The sequence below is a fragment of the Podarcis raffonei genome, chromosome 16 (genome assembly GCF_027172205.1).
Source record: "Podarcis raffonei isolate rPodRaf1 chromosome 16, rPodRaf1.pri, whole genome shotgun sequence".
NCBI classification, from domain to species: Eukaryota; Metazoa; Chordata; class Lepidosauria; order Squamata; family Lacertidae; genus Podarcis; species Podarcis raffonei.
In genome coordinates, this window is record NC_070617.1 from 7,697,465 (window position 1) to 7,715,503 (window position 18,039).

At 50.9% G+C, this 18,039-nt stretch overlaps 1 protein-coding gene across 5 annotated transcripts in view; it reads right to left on the bottom strand.

The window, feature by feature from the left end:
• Positions 1–18,039, bottom strand: part of INTS3 (integrator complex subunit 3) — a 93,198-nt gene that overhangs the window by 43,144 nt on the left and 32,015 nt on the right. For all 5 annotated transcript variants that reach the window (XM_053368686.1, XM_053368684.1, XM_053368683.1 and 2 more), the window contains 4 exons: positions 16,442–16,586; positions 15,051–15,180; positions 12,458–12,555; positions 10,710–10,901 (listed from right to left, as the gene is read on the bottom strand). In XM_053368686.1, coding sequence (XP_053224661.1) covers positions 10,710–10,901; positions 12,458–12,555; positions 15,051–15,180; positions 16,442–16,586 — 565 coding nt within the window. The remainder of the gene's footprint in view (positions 1–10,709; positions 10,902–12,457; positions 12,556–15,050; positions 15,181–16,441; positions 16,587–18,039) is intronic.

Here is an 18,039-nt window from a genome sequence, read left to right on the forward strand (position 1 = left end):
GAATCCCTCCAGTTCCTCCTCATCGTCGGTGGTGCCAAAGTACTCCCTCCGAAACCTCGCTACTGGCTGAGGTTTCCTGGGGAACCTTTGGTGAAACGTTTCGATCAAGATCTCGTCACGGACCTCCTCTGCCTTCACCCAGGTGTTTTCCGACTCCGGTTCCCCTTCCCACGCGACCAAATACTCCACCTGATTACCCTTCCACCTGGAGTCGATGATTTCTGCCACATGGTTGCGGCTTTCCCTTTCTTCTATGGCTGGCCCCCGTGTGGATACCCCTTCACCTTCCCCCCTGTATGGTGACAGTAATGACCTGTGGAATACTGGGTGCAGTTTCATGTGGTTCGGTAACCGGAGTCTGAACGCCACTGGGTTGACCTGTTGGATGACCTCAAATGGTCCCAATCTTTTGGGTCTCAATTTCTTGCAACCCCCCTTGAACGGCAACCCTTGGGTTGATAGCCAGACCCGACTCCCCACCCTAATTGTTTCACCTTCCCTTCTGCTCTTGTCTGCCTGCCTCTTATATTCTTCCTTGGCCCTTTCTAAGTTGAGTTGGAGTTGACGATGGATCGCTTCCATTTCTTCTACAAAAAGTTCCGCGGCCGGAACACTCCATCTTTCCCCTCCTTCCCCTGGAAACGCCCTGGGGTGGCACCCATAATTAGCCAAAAAGGGGCTCATCCCGGTGGACACATTCTCAGCATTATTGTAAGCAAATTCCGCTAGTGCCAACTTTTCGACCCAATCGTTCTCTCTGTCATTGACATAACACCTCAGGTATTGTTGGAGAATACCGTTTGCTCTCTCCGCCTGCCCATTGGTCTCAGGGTGCCTGGCAGTCGAAAAGTTGACCTCTACGTGCAATAAGCTCATAAGTTTCCTCCAGAATCTGGACGTGAACTGTTTCCCTCTATCGGAAACCACCCTCAAGGGGGCGCCATGCAGTCTGAAAATATGTTCTACAAACAATTTCGCTGTTTCTTCCGCCGTGACTGCATGTGAGCAAGCTACAAAGTGACCCATCTTAGTTAACAGGTCTACTACGACTAGTATGGCGGTTTTCCCCTGGGATTTGGGCAGATCAGTCATAAAATCTATCGACACCGCCTCCCACGGTCGTTCTGGTGTGGGTAACGGTTCTAATAACCCCGCTGGTGCCCGCCTTTCTCCTTTGGCTCTCTGGCATTGGTCACACCTTCTCACATACTCCCGTACATCCTCCCTCACCTTGGGCCACCAAAACTCCCTGGTCACCAACCACATGGTCTTGTGTTGCCCAAAATGCCCCGCTGTGGGATTGTCGTGCAGCTGTTTGAGTACTCTCCCCCTCAATTCCCCTTCGGGTATATATAGCGCCCCTCTGTAATACAATGCCCCGTTTCTTTCTTCAAAACCCCCGGGGTCTTCTCCCTCTCTCCTTAGACCTCTGAGCTTGTCCTGGGCGTACTCATCATTTACCGTTCCCTCTACCAGTTCTCTTTGCCCCACCCAGGCCGCACCACACACCCAGTGGTCCTCTGGGATAATATGTCTCTCTTCCGGCGCTCCCTCCCCCTCCAAATATTCAGGTTTGCGAGAGAGAGCGTCCGCTCTGATGTTTTCTGGACCTGGCACATAGCAAATTTCAAAATGGAATCTGGAGAACTCCTGGGCCCATCTCACTTGTCGTTGGTTGAGCACCCGTGCCGTTCTCCAATACTCCAAATTCTTGTGGTCCGTACACACTTGCACCTTATGTTGTGCGCCAATTAGTAAGTGTCTCCATCTCCGGAACGCTTCGTGAATGGCGAGTAGTTCTCGGTCATATACCGTGTAGTTCCTCTCGGATTTGTTCAGCTTACGCGAAAAGAAGGCACACGGTCTCCATTCCGACTTATTGCTCCCTGGCTGAAGCAGCACCGCCCCCACCGCCCGGTCTGAGGCATCAGTTTCCACTCTCATGGGTTTTTGTAAATCCACATGCAGGAGCTGTTCTTCCGAAGCGAATGCCCTTTTCAATTCCTCAAAAGCATGCTCCGCCTCCGCCGTCCAAACGAATTTCTTCTTGCTGCTTAGACAGTCCGTGATGGGAGCCGTTAAGTGGGCAAAGTTCTTGATGAATTTACGGTAAAAGTTCCCAAACCCTAAGAACCTTTGCACATCTTTTTTCGTTTTCGGTGTCTTCCATTCCAGCACCGCCTGGACCTTCCCTGGATCCATGGCTAATCCCTTATCTGATAAGCGGTACCCCAGGAATTCCACCTCCTTGGTGTGGAACTGACACTTCTCCAATTTCACCCACAACTGGTTTGCTTGCAGCTGGCTCAGCACTTCCCTGACATCCTTTACATGCTGCTCCTCATTCTCTGAATATATCAGCACGTCATCGAGGAAGGCCACGCAATTCTTGTAGAGCAAAGGTCCCAGTACGTGGTTCATGAGCGATTGAAAACAGGCGGAGCCTGATTGTAATCCGAATGGCATAACGAGATATTCAAACGCCCCCAAAGGGGTGAACATGGTGGTTTTCCATTCATCCCCCTTCTTTATTCGTATCAGGTTGTATGCTCCTCTCAGGTCCAGTTTCGTGAATATCTTTCCCTTCCTCACCCTGGTCAAAATGTCATCAATCCTGGGCATGGGGAAAGTCACTGGTTCTGACACGGCATTTAGGGCCCGGTAGTCCACGACCAATCTCGGTTTATCCGTGTTTTTTTTGTCCACAAAAAACACTGGGCTCCCCCCCACCGCTCTGGACTCTCTGATGAAGCCCCTCTTCAGGTTTTTATCAATAAACTCCCTTAACTCCTGCATTTCCCTGTCTGACATGGCGTACAGCTTGCCCACGGGGAGCTGGGCCCCAGGGACCAGATTAATTTGGCAGTCAAAGTCTCTGTGCGGTGGTAATTTATCTGCTTCCCTTTCACTGAAGACCTTGCTCAGGTCAGCGTATTGTTTGGGCACCTTCCCTTTGTCCGCCACTTCCGTCCCTGCTAGAGAGGCTTTTGCCCCTTCTGGCACCTTTCCCTCTCTGCAGTGTTCCAGACAATGTGCTGACCCAAAGGAGACCACTCTCTGATGCCAGCCCACTAGCGGGTCATGCAACGCTAGCCAGCTCATTCCCAAAATGACTGGAGCCCCTCCCAGGGTGGCTACATTGAACGCTATCCTCTCAGTGTGCCTGGCCACCCTCATAACCATTGGGACGGTTTGTAGGCTGACTTCTCCTCCCAGCAGCTCCCTCCCATCGATCGTGGTGACCTGCAGGGGGTTGCTTAAAGGGAGTGTCTGTATCTGGTGTTCAGCTGCAAACTCCTTGCTCATAAAATTACAGGAGCTGCCTGAGTCCAGCAGCGCCTTAGTCTTTAGTGGGTATCCGTTTGCCAGCTCTAGCAACACCTCTATTACTAGGGCTGGTCTTGGAGGTTCCGGAGTGGGCACTTTTACTGCTCCTTGGCCTGTCTGCAGTGCCCTGACAGAGGCAGACAGGCGTTGGCTTTTACTGGCTCCTGGACTTCCTCCTCCTTCCCCCCAACAGCTCCAGCCATCCCTTGCCATTCCTTTCTTTGCGGGCAGACTCTGGCAAAGTGACCTGGCTGCTGGCAGAGATAACATTTCTTGGCGCTCTTTCCCTCCTTCTTCCTCCCTTCACTGGGATTTGAAACTGCGCGCGCGCGCGCTGTTCCAACTTCCATCGGCTCTCCTGGCGGGAAACTTGGTTCTGGAATCTCTGGAATGCGGAAATCCCTCCAACGCTCTCCTTTCCCCTCCCGCTTCTCCAAGGCTCTTGCCTCCTGGCGTGCTCCAATGGTCAGCGCTGATTTGGTCAGCTGGTCCATAGACTCCGCCCTGGGCGCCCGGGAAAGTTCATCTTTCACCGCCGAAGAAAGCCCCTCTTCAAAGAGCATTTGAATGGGTTCCGCCGAAAGGTCCCACCCCAATCTATGTATCAACATTGTAAACTCAATCCAGTACTCACGAACCGATCGGCTCCCCTGTTTGCACGCCATCAATTGTCTGCGCACCAGCCCCTGTTCAATCTCGCTGGAAAACATCAAATCCATGGCGCGAAAAAACTTCCTCGCGTCCTTCAGCATGTCACTGTTCCCTGCCATCAGGGGTCTGACCCAATCTCTCGCCCCTCCTTCGAGATGGCCAATCACAAACGCCACTCTCGATGCCTCGTCGGGAAAGTCATTAAACTGCAGTTCAAGAGCATACTGCATCTCTGTCCTAAAGGCTTGGTAGTTCCTGGGGTCCCCCCCAAACTTCTGCACCATTCCTGGCATCTTTCTTGCTAGTGTAGCGCCTTTTGCCTTTTCTGCATCCTGCGCCCTCCTTTCTTCTAGCCTCGCCGTTTGCATTGCTAGCTGGAGTTCCAACACTCTGTACCTTTCTTCCAGGCTTGGACCCTCTCCAGCTCCTGCTGCTCCTCCGGCTCCGGCTGGGTTACTCATGATGCCTCTCTGCACAAGCTGCTTTCAGGGACTGTCCGATTGCTGTGATGGGATGATGAGCTGCTTGTGCGTAAAATCCTAATCCCTCAGAGTTTGGCTAAGTCCCCAAACCTCTGTCTGTGATGGAGCTCCTTAAACATGACTCCATCAATCGCTCGTTGAATCGGACAGTGGGCGTTTACGGAACTTCTTCCAGCATAAAAGCTCCTTAACGGAAACGCGTCTTCTGGACTCTCGGCGTGACAGTTTCCGCCGAGGAGTGGGTGTCCCTACAGGAGGTCCTGAAATCTCCCCGCTGCTCCCGCTTGAAGTGTCTCTGAGCCCTCCCTCCGACTCACTTTCCCTTGGAACTCCACTTCTCCCCCTGCTGGTCCCCTCCTCCGCTGAATGGTCTCTCTCACCCTCCATGAGCCCTTTCACCTCCTTAGTCTCAGATGGCAGTTCCCTGACAGTGGTGCTTCAGGTTAAGAACCGTTACAGGTTAAGAACGGACCTCCAGAACGAATTAAGTACTTAACCCGAGGTACCACTGTAAACGTTATCTTAAACGGTTTTTTTCTGTTCATTATATATCATTTCCCAGAAGCCCTTTACATGACCACCACATATCCTTACATTTCCAATAAACACACAAGACGTAACCGGCTGTACTTTTGAATAAATAAGGTATACTATTCATTGTATCAATTGTAGATTTCAACGGAAGTCTCATAAAGTTCAACGAAAAAAGCAGAAGACCCAATGGATCAGTTCATTCTCTAGTCAGTTCATGCATAAGGTCCATACATATATAAGTGTCTATTCCACCTGTCTGTTCATAGAGTCCAATATCTACAATTGATACAATGAAAAGGATACCTTATTTATTCAAAAGTACAGCCGGTTACGTCTTGTGTGTTTATTGAGTATGTTTCACGTAACCATAGGTTTGTTGTTGTTGTTTGGCTATGCTTACATTTCCAGCATAACTTAGATGGATTTTTGTACATTTTTGCCAACTTTACGGTTAGTTATTGGAGAGGCAGGGACAATATTCGCAGACATCCCACAGGGCTTGCTTCTGTTTCAGGATAAGCGATGCCGCTGCCTGTTTTGGGACTGCTGCAGAACAAGGATGTGCAGCCGCGTATTCACCCTTCTCCAATTGCCAGCTGGGCTAAGCCCCAGTTGCCTTGAGGGCAGCCACCAAGACGGCAGAGCCTGGGCCTCAGGAAACCACACCGGAGTTACCTTCAGAGTTTGTGAAAGTAAAAAATGTTCAAAGGACTTAATAGTTTTCATGAGTGGTGCCAAAACACGCCCCTCTCCTTTCCGGCAATGTTGGGAAAGAGGTTTACTTATTTAAAATGCCCTTGGCGAGGACACTGTGTCGCCGAGTCTGACTCAATGCTCAAGGGAATGCATTAGGCGATGTCTGATGATGTCATCGTTTCAGGCATCATGACATCACACACACACATGTTCACATGATCTCAGACAGACCCTGGACCCTGCACTGTGCTGTCGATTTTTCATTTTTTAAAAATGTGATTATTTCTACGGATGGTATTGTTCTAATTTATTTATTTCTCATACGTTTTATTGAAGTTTTGTTAAGCCGCTCAGAGGATCAATGGATGGGGGGAAGCGCCTGAATAGAAGAAGTAAAATAAACAACACAAGAAGGAATAAGAGTTGGAGGAGGGGACACACACACCTCCGAACGGCACTGAGAAAGGTGGCTATTCACATATAACTGAGTCTTTTGTTTCCAAGAAAAAGATCTGGGCTGGTTTCAACACAAAAACCAGAGCTGGCAGGAATCAAGGACAGCCTCATCCCCAAAACCTGGACAGGAGTGAGGAGTGTAAGGGCTGGAAAGATTCAAAACTATCACCTAGAACATCTTTGCCTGGTGACTAAATCTATTTATTTTTATTTAAACAACTGATATACCACTTAACCACAACTTTTTCCAAGCGGTTTACCACAGTACCAAGAATTTTAAAAGCAAAAAAATATTTTTCCTTCCAGTAGCACCTTAAAGACCAACTAAGTTAGTTCTTGGTATGAGCTTTCGTGTGCATGCACACTTCTTCAGATACACTGAAACAGAAGTTGCCAGATCCCTCTATATAGTGAGAAGGTGGGGAGGGGTATTACTCAGAAGGGTGGTGGGAATGGGTGATTGGCAGATAGCTGTGATGAGCCTGTTGACGACTCTTAACGACTGCAATAGGTCTTACAGGAAAAAGCAAGGGGTGAGAAGGTGAAAAATGGCTTTGTCATGTATAATGAGATAAGAATCCAATGTCTTTGTTCAGACCAGGTCTCTCCATGGTTTTAAGTTTGGTAATGAGTTGCAATTCAGCAGCTTCTCTTTCCAGTCTATTTCTGAAATTCCTTTGTAGTAAAACAGCTACTTTGAGATCTTGTATAGAATGTCCTGGGAGATTGAAGTGTTCTCCTACTGGTTTCTCTGTCTTGTGATTTTTCACAAAGCCATTTTTCACCTTCTCACCCCTTGCTTTTTCCTGTAAGACCTATTGCAGTCGTTAAGAGTCGTCAACAGGCTCATCACAGCTATCTGCCAATCACCCATTCCCACCACCCTTCTGAGTAATACCCCTCCCCACCTTCTCACTATATAGAACTTCTGTTTCAGTGTATCTGAAGAAGTGTGCATGCACACGAAAGCTCATACCAAGAACTAACTTAGTTGGTCTTTAAGGTGCTACTGGAGGGAAAAAAATTTTTTGTTTTGACTATGGCAGACCAACACGGCTACCTATCTGTAACAAGAATTTTAAAGTCTTTGGTAGGTGTCAGAAGTTCAACAGAGAGAGGGGACCTGCCTGACCTAAGCTGGAAGGGAGTTTCATCAAAGTGGGCCCACAATACTAAACACACAGCAGATCAGAGCCATGTATGGGGCCAATAACTGTGACCCGACCTCAGAGATCGGCTGGGGACATGAGGGGTAGGCCGACCCATGTGGCTTTCTGGTCCCCAATCGTTAAGAGCCTTCTGACGTCATGAAATGCCCCACAGATGGAGCCATGGAGCCCCTTCCATGCAGCTCAGTGGCTTGACCACAAGACTTCCGAAGGAACGTGGGCCTTGCGTTTAAATCCTTGTTGGGCTCCAGGCACGCTGGGCAGCTGTAAACTAGCGCCTGCGACTTCTCGGCTTTGGGTTCCAAATCTGCGAAATGGGAATATCGGCAAGCTCTCCTGCAGCGGGGATGCCAAAAGTGCACTCTGCTCAAACGGCCTGCGATGGCAATCCAGAGCAGAGCGGCAGTGTACCTGGTGTCCTCGACCAGGACGACTGCAAGAGCGGAGAGCGTGAGGTTTCTGCAGCTAAATTGTCATCGCGTGACTCGAGCGAGTGGCCGAGGTCAAGAGGCTGCAGCCAAAGTCGGCAGCCAATTTGATTTGATTTGGAAGAGGGGAACACTATTTCAAAGCCTCAGAAATGGCAACCTGCTCATAAACATAGCAGGAAACCCGGCCGCTGATTTCCCTGGGAGAGAGGCAGTTTATTAGGGATATCTAGCCTCCCGTTAAGGAAACGAGGAAACCTAAAGGTCTAAAGGTTTGCAAGGGGGGTTCCAGAAAAAAAGCCTTAATAATAATTTTATTATTTGTACCCCGCCCATCTGACTGGGTTGCGCCATGCCACTCTGGGCGGTCTTTGCCTTTCCCCTAGAAGCAGCGCCCTGCCAAACTTGTTCAGAGAGGACGTTCCAAAGCCCTAGCTTTTAATTCCCTTTGTTCATTAGCTGCCTCGCCTCCATCCCTTCCAATAACCATCAGGCAAATGAAATGTGGTCTGCGTTGTCGGCGAGTCAAGCCAGGCTGCAGACCTTAATTAGCTGGGAAGCCAGTGGCAATTAAGCGGCAGAGTCAGAGGGGCTGGGAATGTTAATGTGTGCGTGTGTGAGAGCGAGCGAACGAGGGGAGGGGGACGACAACAGATCTGCCACCGGCAGAGCCAGGTGATGGCCACGTCTCTCCCCCGCCCCTCGTCCTCAGGAGGTGGGAATGGCTACCAACTCGGACGGCTTCATGGAGGGCAATACTGCCAATGGCTACAGGCCACGATGGCTAACTTCTACCTCCACTGCCAGAGGCGGTGCTGTGGCCATGAATGCCGGTTGCTGGAAACCACCAAAAGGAAAGGCATCCTTGCGTTCGGCTCCCACTCGTGAGCTTCCCATTAGGTGCAGTGCTTTCGAATTGGGGGTCCGCACACCACAGGGGCAACACACACCCATCAACTGTCTGGGACATCATGTTTTTGGGGGCTCCCAAAAAACATGAGAGATCATGGGACCCCCAAATGCACTGTGCTCTCTTGTGGGTCACGTGACTTGTGCGGGAGCGAGGCCCGGAAGACACGTGACTACCGCCGAGATATCAATGTTTTCAAAAGTAGGGGGGTCCACAGCACTTAGGTAAAGGTAAAGGGACCCCTGACCGTTAGGTCCAGTCGTGACCGACTCTGGGGTTGCGGCGCTCATCTCGCTTTCTTGGCCGAGGGAGCCGGTGTACAGCTTCCGGGTCATGTGGCCAGCAAGACTAAGCCGCTTCTGGCGAACCAGAGCAGCGCACGGAAACGCCATTTACCTTCCCACCGGAGTGGTACCTATTTATCTACTTGCACTTTGTGCTTTCGAACTGCTAGGTTGGCAGGAGCAGGGATTGAGCAACGGGAGCTCACCCCGTCGCGGGGATTCAAACCGCCGACCTTCTGATCGGCAAGTCCTACACTCTGTGTTTTAACCCACAGTGCCACCCGCATCCCTTCCACAGCACTTAGTTAACTGGAAAATACTGCATTTGGGCACTTGGCTTGCTGCGGTGAGAACAGGACACTGGACTAGATGGGTCTCTGGTCTGACCCAGGAAGGCTTTCCTAGTGTACCCTGAATGGAAACTGGCTCGTTCAGGTGAGGGAAGAGATGCATTTGCAGCTGGATGCCATCACAGGTATCAATGCAGCCCTTGTAAGGTGCTAGGCCCAGGTTAGACATCTCTGCTGCGTTAAAGCAAATAAATAACACCGGTTGGATTTGGAGAGCTAAAAATACCCACTCTTGAATTTCTTGGAAATCTATTATTGCTGCGATTATTATCACCACGTATTTTTTTTTGCGGCAGCTGGTCTCGACAGTGTTGTTCTTGGCTTCCCAGACACAAACCTCATTTTAAAAGAACAGGGAGATTACAGAAATGAGTAGCAGGATCCAGAAACATTTCCTGGGGCATCACAGCCAGAGCGCCTGGAGGAATGAGATTTTGAAGAAAAGCTAGGAGGGGTTGGTGTCCGAGTAATGTCTGTTGTTTTAGAAAAAATAATGGTGTTGGATTGTAGCTAATCACATTTTAATCAGAGTAGATCCATTAAATTCAATGGGCCTAAGCTAAGCAGGTCCATTAATTTCAATGGGTCTTCTCTGAGTAGCGCTAGGTCTATTCTTGCCATTGTTAAGGCTATCAATGGCCTCGGACCTGTATACCTGAAGGACCATCTCCACCCCCATCGTTCAGCCCAGACACTGAGGTCCAGCGCTGAGGGCCTTCTGGTGGTTCCCTCCCTGCGAGAAGTGAGGTTACAGGGAACCAGGCAGAGGGCCTTCTTGGTAGTGGCACCCTCCCTTTGGAATGCCCTCCCATCAGATGTCCAGGAAATAAACACCTATACAACTTTTAGAAGACATCTGAAGGCAGCTCTGTATGGGGAAGTTTTTAATCTCTAGGGTTTTATTCTGTTTTTATATGTGTTGGAAGTATCCCAGAGTGGCCGGGGCAAGCCAGCCTTGCAGGATCAGGCCCAAAAGGGCCCATCTAGTCCAGCACCCTGTTCTCACAGTGGCCAAACGAATGGCGCGATAGGAAACATGCAAGCAAGATTCAAGCTTAAGAGCAGCTCTTTCCACCTTTGGTTTCCAGCAACTGGTATTCAGAAGAGCTGTTGGCTCCAACTGTGGAAGGCAGAGCATAGTCAATAGTCATCAATAGCCCTTCCCTCCACGAATTCGTCTAATCGTCTTTCGGAGACGTCTAGGTTGGTGGCTTGAGGGTTTCCCACTGGGGCTACCTGGGTGGCCACTGTGGGAACAGGATGCTGGGGACAGCAAGGCAGCCAACAGGTGCTCTCTGGGTGATGCAGAATGTTCACAAACACCCACACGCAGCTCTTCCAGTCCGACGGAGCTCTGCCTGCAAAACCTGGGAGGAAACCCTCCGGAGTTGCCTGCGCTCTTGTCCCAGTGAGCCGCCTTACCGTGCAGGTGGTGAGCAGCCAGCCAATGATGGCCCAGCGAGGGAGGATGTCGGAGCTCAGCACCTCGTTGGACGGGTGGACCACCCCGCAGATGTAGCGGATGAGGTCGCAGCGCAGGGACTGGCTGTCCGGGGTGGAGAGGTACTGCCGCTGGAACCAGTCTTGGTAGCGTTTCTGCTGGCCAAAGCGCACCTGGAAGGAGGAGAGGGAGAGAGGGAGGTCGGAAGGTGCCATGCCATTGGGCCCATCAACCCCTGAACTCTTAATTCAGGCATCCTTCTACATTTCCTGGTTTTTCACCTGGCATAACCCACACGATTCCATGAATGGTTCCGAGCCATGAGGGCTAGAAACTTGCACAAAGTATGAATTTGTTTTTTTTAAAAAACAAGCAAACCACACACAGCCTATTGGAAAATGGAATTTTGCAGCCATTCCATGGAAAAACAGTGTATGTCCAGCCCTGCTTTATTCTCTGTAGTGCTTGGAAACAACCGTTTTTGGTTGGTCGGTGTGAACGCGACAGCAGAACTGCCTTTGGTGTCTGTAGATGGGGAAGCAGGTGATTAGCAGCCTTTAGGAAGCTGCCATATACTGACTCAGACCATTAGTCCAGGTGCGCAGCCTGGGAGTCATTTTGGACTCACAGCTGTCCATGGAGGCGCAGGTCAATTCTGTGTCCAGGGCGGCTGTCTACCAACTCCATCTGGTACGCAGGCTGGGACCCTACCTGCCCACGGACTGTCTCGCCAGAGTGGTGTATGCTCTAGTTATCTCCCGCTTGGACTACTGCAATGCGCTCTATGTGGGGCTACCTTTGAAGGTGACCCAGAAACTACAACTAATCTAGAATGCGGCAGCTAGACTGGTGACTGGGAGCGGCCCCTGAGACCACATAACACCGGTCTTGAAAGACCTACATTGGCTCCCAGTACGTTTCCAAGCACAATTCAAAGTGTTGGTGTTGACCTTTAAAGCCCTAAACGGCCTCGGCCCTGTAGACCTGAAGGAGCGTCTCCACCCCCATCGTTCTGCCCGGACGCCGAGGTCCAGCGCCGAGGGCCTTCTGGCGGTTCCCTCACTGTGAGAAGTGAAGTTACAGGGAACCAAGCAGAGGGCCTTCTCGGTAGTGGCGCCCGCCCTGTGGAACGCCCTCCCATCAGATGTCAAAGCGATAAACAACTACCTGACATTCAGAAGACATCTTAAGGCAGCCCTGTTCAGGGAAGTTTTTAATGTGTGACATTTTAGTTTATTTTTGGTCTCTGTGGAAGCCACCCAGAGTGGCTGGGGAAACCCAGCCAGATGGGTGGGGTACAAATAATAAATTATTATTATTACTATTATTAGTCCATTTAGCCTACTATTTGTCTACTCTGACTGGCTTCCACCTCGCCTGCTGCCTAAGCCCCTTTTAACCACAGATGCCAGGGATTTGAATCTGAGACTCTCTGCTTGCAAAGGAGGTCCTCTAGAACTGAGCTATACTGCTCTGTAGTGGCTGTCCTATAAGCATCAAGCTGCATGAACTCAGTTGGTGTGAAGATGGGAAGTGAAATAAGAGGGGACGGAATTTGTGGTAACCACATAAGGCCGGGGTTGACAGAGTGGCACCCGTGGGCGCTACGGTGCCCTTTTGAGATCTTCCCCTGCTCTGTAAGTGTTAAATATTAATGGGTTGTTGTAAACTGGTTCGGGAAGCTAGCATACCCAAAAGTGCAACCAACGGCAACAAAAAAAGGTGTTACCCGGGAGGTCATGAAGAGCAGCTTGGTCTCCATGTCGGGCGTGAGGCGGCAAGCCAGGAACTTGCGCGAAGTCCGAGACTGCAAGAGTTGCAAAACACCTGCGTTGGGGAAGGCAGGAAGGGGAGTGGGAAGTGGGGAGAGAGAGAAAGAAAAGGAAAATTAGATTTACGGCACACTGCCAGCCACAAAAGCTACTCAATCAGCAGGCGTCTCGTACAGCGAGGGATGCATCTTTACAAGCAAGGATCAGCCCCAGAACACAGGTCATAAGCTCATAAGAAGAGCCCCGCAGGATCAGACCAAAGGCTGATCCACCCAGCCTCTTGTTTCCACAGTGCCCAGCCACATGTGATCCCCAGCTACTGGTCTTCAGAGGCTCCCAACAGTTCCACGATAGTCATCACAGCTAGCAGCCGTCGATCGCTTCATCCTCCATGAGCTTTGTCTTTTAAAGACATCAAAGTCGGTGGCCATCACTAAACCAGGTTTAAAGTTGCGAATTCCACAGTTTAACTTTGTGCCAATGCTTTCCTGTAAGACAGAGTTGTTCCACCTGGCCTTTGGCTTAGAATCAGTTTGATTCCCTCCCCCTCTTTCTTTTTACTTTCTCCTCCTGTGAAGAGGCCGCATCCTTATGTTTTAATGTTGTATTTTAATCTTGTTTTTTAAATTGTATTTTAATCAACTTGTTTTTATTATTGCTTGTTAGCCGCCCTGAGCCCGGTCTTGGCTGGGGAGGGCGGGGTATAAATAAAAATTATTATTATTATTATTATTATTATTATTATTATTATTATTCCTTTCGTCTATCCTGACTCCTTCATCAGTTTCCTTGGATGACCCCAATGGATCCCAGTGATGGGAAGGAGGAAAAATCTATCCCTATCCGTTTTCTCCTTAGTGTGCATCGTTTTATGCATGGCTCTCGCCTCCTCGCTCGCCTTCGTACAAGGGTCTTTTGCTTGCCTCCCTTTCCCACCCAGCTCAATACATAAACAGTGGGAGTTGAGCCAAGCCGACATGTTAGGGTCAAAATCTGCAAACCCAGTTCTCCCGGTCCAAGGGAGCGCCGCGTTTCATTCAAGACTTGTTGTGGGGCTGCCACCCTTTCGGGAGGGCTGTCAAGAGCAGGGGAAAGTTCTGCGTTCTTCAAAGCCGAACCGGCGGTATTGAAACCATTCCACTTATCAACAGAGGGCCATGTGGGAAGGAGCTCCTTGGATGAAGGACGGCCGGCTCCCCCTTAAAAAAACTTGCTTAGTTAAAACGCTTCCCCCGTGGGGAAAGAAACAAAAACCACCCGTCGGGAGGAACGCGGCTTGAGATCTCCCACGGGTCAACCCCTCCCAGAATGTCTTGAATATGGCCCTTCGAAGAAGCCCCCCAGAGGCGCAATTCAGAGAGCGCTGCTAAGGGCTTTGCATCTTAATTTGCCTGGAGTCAGGCCGAAAGGCAGCCGGGGGCGGGTGGTTGCTAGAGGTAACTGACGGCCCTTGGGGCACTGATTAAGAAGTTCTCCGCAGCCATGGGAGGCAGAAGGGAGGAGCAGCCTAAATTGCCTTCTCTCTTGGGTGGAGGAATCTTCTCTGCAAAGAGCAGCAAAGATGCACCGAACTCTGATCTGCCAGACCAAAAAGCTCTATGTCCCCTGCCCAGTTGAGGCCAACCCACTAGGCCTCACTGTTGGCTCCCATCCTGGAGGCAGGGAACCTTCAGCTGTTGATTTCTGCATTGAGGGGGTGTGAGGGGGGTTGGACCAGATGACATTTTGGTTCCCTTCCAACTCTTCATTTCTGTGATTCAGGGGGTGAATCACCAGGGGGTGGCACTGCCTGTCAGCTTCTTCCTCCTTAAAGGTAAAAGGACCCCTGACCGTTAGGTCCAGTCGTGGCCGACTCTGGGGTTGCGGTGCTCATCTCGCTTTATTGGCCAAGGGAGCCGGCGTACAGCTTCTGGGTCATGTGGCCAGCATGACTAAGCCGCTTCTGGTGAACCAGAGCAGCGCACAGAAACGCCGTTTACCTCCCCGCCGGAGTGGTACCTATTTATCTACTTGCACTTTGACGTGCTTTCGAACTGCTAGGTTGGCAGGAGCAGGGACCGAGCAACGGGAGCTCACCCTGTCACGGGGATTCGAACTGCCGACCTTCTGATCGGCAAGTCCTAGGCTCTGTGGTTTAACCCACAGCGCCACCCGCGTCCCTTCCTCCTTACTCTTTTTCAAAACCTCTTTGAGGGTCGTGGTTCTCCCCCCTTACAATCAAGTGGTACATAAATTTTGTGAAACAAATACATAAATTTGCAAACCCCTCAAAACTCGTAGGGGCTCCTTTTCCAGAACAAGGCACAGCGGGCAGCAGAAAACTTTGGTTCCGGGGCGGCACAGATACGCTGGGTTCGAGCCAACTACCTTCTACTCAAGAGTAGACCCACCAGACCTGAGCTAGTCACGCTCCTCTATTTCAAAGGGACTACCATGAGCAGGACTGACATTGGATTCAACTCACTGTTGACAAATAACAGGGAAATTTAAAAAAAGCACTCAGCCTCTGGAAGGAGCTGGTCCATAATGTTCCGGAACTTCATCACCTACCTGTGAACTGGGGGCTCAGCACCTGTGGGTTGTGGATAATGTCCTTCCAGAGCTGTTCAAACTCGGGTATCCTGGCAACGTTCTGCAGAAGCCTCACCAGATCTCGGCCAATCATAAGGCAATCCATAAACTTGGGGTAGGAAGGAAGAGGGAGGAGAAGCGGGGGGGAAGAGTCATTATTGTTCTCATGCACAGGGATACGGACAGAGTGTGCGCTTTGGGGAACGTTCAGTTCCTAAAACCCTGGCAAAGCCCAAAAAAAGGATGATTCATCCAACCCGTCGGCTGAAAAGGCCTTTCCTCGGGCAGATGGTCTTGCCCCCCTTTGAAGATAGCAGGTTATGAAGAGGCAGGGTGACAAGCAAGGTCGGCTGCCGCATTAAAAAGATAAAATAAATTTAAAAAAAGAAATGGTTGCTGTTGTACAAACAAACAGGCCGCGCTATAAATTCTGAGCCTGACCCTCGATCACGACCTGGGAGGGAGACTCAAAAGGTGGACTTCTCAAAGCTCAGTGGTCAAGGCTGAGTCTTTTCTAACTCTGGCAGTCGACACCATCGCAAACAGTGATCGGGATCCATGGCTGCCAGCAATAGGGGTGCGATCACATTCATGGGCTGCCATGAATAGGGGTGCAATTGCATTCAATGGCCGACAGCAACAGGGGTGCAATCATGAACGCTACTACTCTTGCTAGCAGCACTGGAGAGTCAGATCAGATTCCTGGCTGTGCTTCAGGCAGTATGTGAGCATAACTTGCTCTCCCCGACTGCAGGGCCTTTCCTGCAGCTGCCCCACAACTCTACGGCAACGCATGAAACTACTCCTCCCTGCTTGACTTTCATGCAACCTGCGGCCCCTCCAGATGTTGCTGGAACCAGAGCTCAATGGGGATCTTGTTGTACTGGGTCACCTGTGTCGCTACGGGCAGGGGTTCGGGCTAGGATGGGGAACCTGTGGCCCTTCAGATGTCGCTCGACTCCAAATCCCATCACCCCTGACCATCGGCTATGTTGGCCAAGGCTGCTTGGTCTTGAAGGCCCGCAAGATTTGAAGGGCTGCAGTTCTCCCCAGCCCAGCTTCTCTCTTCTGTTAAGTGCATTTTAATGTGTGATCCCTGATTGGTTGGGCTTTCAGCTCCTTAAGAGGAACAAGCAGCAAAGGCACAAAACGCGAAGAGAGAAGCTCATCCGGGCGGAAGTCACAATGGGCTGCGTTGTTTCAAAGTCGGCCCCCACAGAGAAGACAAGGAGAGTGGGAGCCGAGTGTGTCTGCGGCGACAAAGGAGGCTGTCTGGAAAGCGGCTGTCACTTGTCCCTCAAGTGCCTTCCTCCGAGATGGCACCCTCCCACACGCCTCCAGGCAGCTCAACACTTCCCAGATTCCCTTACCCGGTCGCGGAGCAGGGAGATGCAGAATTCCACCTCCTTCTGCCTCAGGGCGTGCAGGGGAGGCGAGCCATGGTGGTCGACGATCAGGCGGAGGTAGGTGTACACAGACATGGCAATCAGCATGGCGCTTTTCAGAACCCACTCCCTGCAAAGAAGGGAGCATTTAGTTCCACGCCACAACCCGGCGCAAACGCTAGCCCTTCCAACTGCTCAGAACCAGTGTGGGCGTTGAGAACATGTACAAGTAGCCCCGCGGGATCAGGCCTGGCACCCTGGTCTCACAGCGGCCCGTCAGATTCTCCCAGGAAGGCCCCCAGGCAAGAGCCCTCCCCTGTTGTTTGTCTCCAGCATCGAGCATTGAGAGGTAGACTGCCTTAGGACATGGAGGTTCTGTTCACAACTAATATAAAAAGAGCTCTGCTGGATCATTTTGCCCAGCGTCCTGTTTTGACGGAGGCCAAGCGAATGCCTGCAGAAAACCCGCAAGCAGGATCCGATCACAAGAGCCTTTTCCCCCTCCTGCAACGGGTATTTGGTTGCTGAAGGTGGCAAATCTTGAGAACCTGGGAGGAAGCCTGAATTAAGATTTCAGACTGGGGGGTGGAGGGAGAGGGGAGGCTTTGATGCCCTCCATGCTCAGATCTGCAAGAAGATCCAACCTCTCCATTCTTAAGGAAATCAGCCCTGAGTGCTCACTGGAAGAACAGATCCTGAAGCTGAGGCTCCAATACTTTGGCCACCTCATGAGAAGAGAAGAAAAGACCCTGATGCTGGGAAAGATGGAGGGCACAAGGAGAAGGGGACGACAGAGGACGAGATGGTTGGACAGTGTTCTCAAAGCTACCAGCATGAGTCTGACCAAACTGCGGGAGGCAGTGGAAGACAGGAGTGCCTGGCATGCTCTGGTGCATGGGGTCACAAAGAGTTGGACACGACTAAACAACTAAACAACAACAACAACATGGTCAGATCATCCTGCCCCCCCCACCCCATCCTGACCCTAAGCAGAGATCTGTTTTAGTTATGCTTTTTAAAAGATCTCAAAGAAGAAGGTCTTTGCGGGGCAAAAGGGCTTTCGGTCCATTTACTGGATGTGCAGCACAACAGCAGCAGCAGCAGCAGCGAAAGGGCAGGAGTGGCAAAGGAGGGGGCAGCCGATGTCAGGGGGTCTGTGCATGGGGCTGCCCTCCAGCCTGAGCTCAGGAGTAATTGATCTGGCAGGTGATGCAGAGGAAAGGTTTGAGGGTGCTCCAGAGGCAGCTTGGAGCTCGTTACGCCACCGAGTGCCGGAAAGGGCCAACGCGCGACGTGGTGGGCTTGGCTCACCCCCTGATCCGGATGCTTGAGCAACAACACCTTCTGCTCCCAATTAAAGCAGCCAAAGCGGGAGGGTTTTGGTTTCACATTTTAAAAAACCAACTATGCTGCTTAATTAAAACCTTGCTTTCCATTCTGCTGACCTCAGATGAGTTTTCTCCTCAATCCTCGAAATTCCCAGGCCAGGAACCATCCCCTAGAGCAGTCAGTGCTTCTCAAACTTGGGTCCCCGGCTGTTGTTGGACAACAACTCCCATCATCCCTGACCACTGGTCCTGCTA